The sequence below is a fragment of the Hylaeus volcanicus genome, chromosome 1, assembly GCF_026283585.1.
Source record: "Hylaeus volcanicus isolate JK05 chromosome 1, UHH_iyHylVolc1.0_haploid, whole genome shotgun sequence".
In the NCBI taxonomy this organism is placed as follows: Eukaryota; Metazoa; Arthropoda; class Insecta; order Hymenoptera; family Colletidae; genus Hylaeus; species Hylaeus volcanicus.
The window spans coordinates 17,515,217-17,519,426 of record NC_071976.1 but is presented as its reverse complement, the minus strand read 5'-3'; the positions used below and the strand labels follow the sequence as shown (position 1 = coordinate 17,519,426).

At 45.1% G+C, this 4,210-nt stretch overlaps 1 protein-coding gene across 1 annotated transcript; it reads left to right on the top strand.

The window, feature by feature from the left end:
• Positions 1-638: 638 nt before the first annotated feature.
• On the top strand, positions 639-1,908 carry LOC128877485 (zinc finger protein 512B-like). The gene is made up of 2 exons (XM_054124817.1): positions 639-689; positions 1,032-1,908. Exons 1-2 carry the CDS (start codon positions 666-668, stop codon positions 1,686-1,688), a joined length of 681 nt encoding a protein of 226 aa, XP_053980792.1. The 5' UTR covers positions 639-665; the 3' UTR covers positions 1,689-1,908.
• The last annotated feature ends 2,302 nt before the right edge of the window (positions 1,909-4,210 follow it).

Genomic DNA, 4,210 nt, shown 5'->3' with positions numbered 1-4,210 from the left:
CAAAATGAATAATATTGATCGGATCAAAAAAAGCTTCGATCAAAGATTAAAAATTAGAATTCTGAAGTTTGTGTAAAAATTTGGACCTGAATTGTTTCAGCCGTTCCAAAAATATCTTGATCACCGATTTGAAAACATAATTTTGAAAAAACCTGTTTAAAGTTTCAAATACAGGAGGTGTACACCTAATAAAAGAAGTCTTTATAAATATACCTTAATATTGAGGATATTTATGGGATCACCGTACAATTTTTTTTTATACACTCAAGATTATGTCCTTAACGAAAATCCAAAAGCTGGAAATTCAGTTTTTTGAAAATCCTAACTGAATATAACCTCTTTAGCGCGACTTAAAGTCGCACCGCGACAGGTATAGGGTCAAAGGATTCCCCGGATCGTTAGAAGTCAAAGCAGGTTCGAAAGCTCGAACAGCATTTAAGGCAGGAATTGAACGAGGCGCGAGCAACGTGCTAAATGCTGGCTGACAAAAGCCGACGGAGGAAAGCGTCGTCCATGACGTCGATCTCTTCCTTTCCTTCTCTCAACTTCCTACTCCGCTACAATTTCAACGGCACGCTCGAGTTGCCCACCGGGCTGGCCGTTGCGTCCCCTATAAAAGCGAGGGGTAGACCATCGAGGAATCAGTGTGCTCACTGTCGACCAACATGAACAGCACAGAGAAGCTGAAAGTGAGTAGCTCCGATACGACCAGCCACTCGAATCCCCGTATCTCGGGACTTGAGCGACGCGAACGGAACTGGCGTAACCAGCGAAAACTTGAACGTGTTGCCTATCGTTCTAAACGAAATCTTTCAAAGTACACTTCTCGATTCTCTGGCATTCTTAGCTCGAGGCGATTAAACTAGCATTTGATCAAAAAAGACGGTACCTTTTCGCGATCCGTCAGACGTAACGCTCTCTGGAAGCTTTTATTAACTGTAAACTTGACTCGTCACAAACGCCTAAGAACGCCATGTGCAAAACCAAGCTCATAGGAGCACCACTAACGATCCTCGATTTCTTTTCTTTAGATCTTACTTTTCTGCGGTCTGGTACTGACCGTCGCGGCAGGAGAGAAGAAAAAGGCGGTCGAAAAGGAGTCTAAAGTCCAACCAAACGAGACGAAAACGAAGCGTGGTCTGGAGCTGAGTTTGGGTGACCATGGCTTCGGCGGTGGCTTTGGAGGAGGCTATGGAGGAGGCTATGGAGGAGGCTATGGAGGAGGCGGAGGTCTCGAGACGGTATCCGCGGAACACATCAAGGCGGTCACGGTCACGAAGACGGTTCAAGTGCCGGAACCAATCCCATACGAGGTCACGAAGCACGTGCCCTACCCCGTAAAAGTCCCGGTCAAAGTACCGTACGACAAACCGTACCCCGTTTCCGTGCCACAACCGTACCCAGTAACCGTCGAGAAGCATGTACCCTATGTAGTCGAGAAGCCACAACCTTACCCTGTGCACATACCTGTCAAGGTGCCCATAGGTGTGCCGTACCCGGTCAAGGTGCCTGTCAAGGTGCCGTACACGGTGTCAAAGCCAGTGCCCTATCCTGTTAAAGTGCCCGTGGTCGTGAAGGAGGCAGTACCCATCCACGTGGAGGCGCACGGCGGAGGATATGGTGGTGGATTCGGCGGAGGATACGGTGGTGGACACGAAATCAGTCTGGGAGGTTTTGGACACCATTGAAGTCGAAGGCTTCACCTCGAAGAGGCTGGAAGTCTTTGACCTTCTCTGCGTTCCGTTCGACATGGGACGCGATCGATGATTTCTCTGAAACCGGTCTCTTCCGGGCTCACGAGACGCGGAGCTGCTCGAAAATCCATCGCAATCAGCGAAAGACGTCAGTCGAATGCACCGATATTGTATTCACCCGTGATCCCAACCCAAAATTGTATTATATAGTATGTTTTCTTTGTAAAGGAATAAAGCGATATTTTTTATACATAACCATACCGATTACGCAATCCCCTCGAGAACGCGAGATCACACGAGAGGAAGTGAACTGCGTCAGCGGTTACGCGATCGGGAGGGATCGCCTCGAAACTTTCACCGATTACTGTTACGTTATAAGGTACACCTGTTCTACCGTAAGCGAGGTGGTTCTGGGGGAAAAGACGCGTGTCGTTCGCGCAGTCGTTAACGTAAACGGCAGTCGTGCGAATCGTGAGTCGAGAAAGGAAAAAACGAAACTAACGTCGTCGCTCGTTTGAAAATCGTAGAGCTTAAGAGCGATTGCGTTCGCCTAGAGTAATCTCGGTACTCTCGACGCACTTTCATCGATACATAAAGTTCACTCGATTAAATATTGCAGAGAAAACGAAAATTTCCACTACAGTTCCATGTTGCGTTGAAATTAACACTGCGTTGCATAATGTGCCCTACGAAATACGCAACATGGAATATTCAGTTCTTGCGAGGTTCGCCGAGGAAATTTTCCCAGGTGCGGGCGTTGAGTAGCTCCGCCACTTATCTCTCAATCTGAATACTAATTAACTCGTAAGTGTACGAGCAACTAAGAAATGATTTCTGGTTTGAAAGATAAAATGAAATTTAAACGATAAAGAGTCAAGATATCCCGCGCGTGAGCGGATATCGATTTCTCGTACACGTAATTTTAATCGCGCGTCATCTCGTTAAATGGAAGTCGTAATGCCACGTAACCGCAAAGCGAGTGCCTCTTTCCCCCTTAGCCTGGTTTCATTTCCGCGTACAACGCTCGGGTCTCCTTTCGATCTGATACCGGCCGTGGAAACCGAAAGTGACTACGGCACGGATAAACGGATTTGAAAATCTAGGAAAATGGGTTCCACGTCGGAAAGTGCGATACTCGTGATGTTACACGCCTATGCAATCCGTGGAAACGGAGTAACCGTGTGTCTGTGCATGTGCGATCGTGGTTTCCACGGTTCAGCGAATTAGCAAGGAGCGAGGAGACTCGTTTACGACAATTTCGGACCATTGACGAATGCCCTCAGCGAGTATCCGGTCGATCGACCTTGTCCAACGATCAAGGGAAATTGCATGGATGCGGCACAATCACGTTTCACGCCGTCGCGTATCGATCCCTGAATTATATTGGATATCGCGAGTTGCGCGCCGAGTTGCCGAAGAAAATATCCATTGCGCGACACGGATAATAACCAATAGGGTAATCGCGTCTAATTGGCGAAATCGACGATGCCGCTCGATTCGCTTCATGATAGGGAAAGTATGATAAAGTATGCGAGGAACATCGCGCACTACCGAGGTTGATCCTTGGTTACGATGTCGAACTTTGAGGCACTAGCTCAAGCGTGTTTTATACGTTGATCGAATGTACGATTATTTACGTTGCCATAGGGTAGAGTTGGGCAGAATTTAGATCGAAAGTTGTACGAGTTATAGGGACTCTGTATACCGATTTAGTCGTAATTTTTGTTAGATAGAATAGTTGATCGGGATAGATTTCGTTCGTTTAATGTAAAACATAATTTGATTCTATACGTCGGAATTAATGTAATTTCAAGTGACGAATACTCTTTTCTCCATACGCTTCATAACTAGACCGTAAATGTTTATGCAAATTGAACTTTAAGAAAACCCATGTAATATTGTCCGATTTCCAAAAGACGGTTGGTTCTTACCGATCTAATTCATCAATCCTGCAGTTCAGGTAAGAACCGATTGTCTTTTGAACATCGAAGAAACATACGGAGTCCTCGTAATAGTCGGAAAACCAGTGACGATTTTACTTAAGCCTTTTGGAAATGAAAATAACCCTTTTTTATAAAATAATATTATCTGTCGATGATGAAAATCGTCGTTTAGCAGTCAGTCGTTAGAACAACGACGCATGGGTGTATTTAAAGGAAAAAAAATGAAGTTACTTCATTTTGACACATTGTATGCGGGAAACGTACTTTTACGTTTTTCACAGTCTGTCACTGTAGCGCGAGTCACGTAAAAGTACGTATCTAGTAGATTTGTGCTAGAGAACGGGTAGCGTATAAATACGATGAGAATTGTATGTATGCGGTGTTTCGCTTCACAGATCCAAATACTTTAAACGATACGATACTGTGAAGAAATGTTAAAGTTGTATCATTGCTATTTGTACTTGTTGTTATAAAAAAATATTTTTGAATACATAGCCCAGATAGCACCGGACGTCCCATAGACGTCCATTTTATGTCCAGTTTACGTCCAAACGTCCGACGTCCATTGTACGT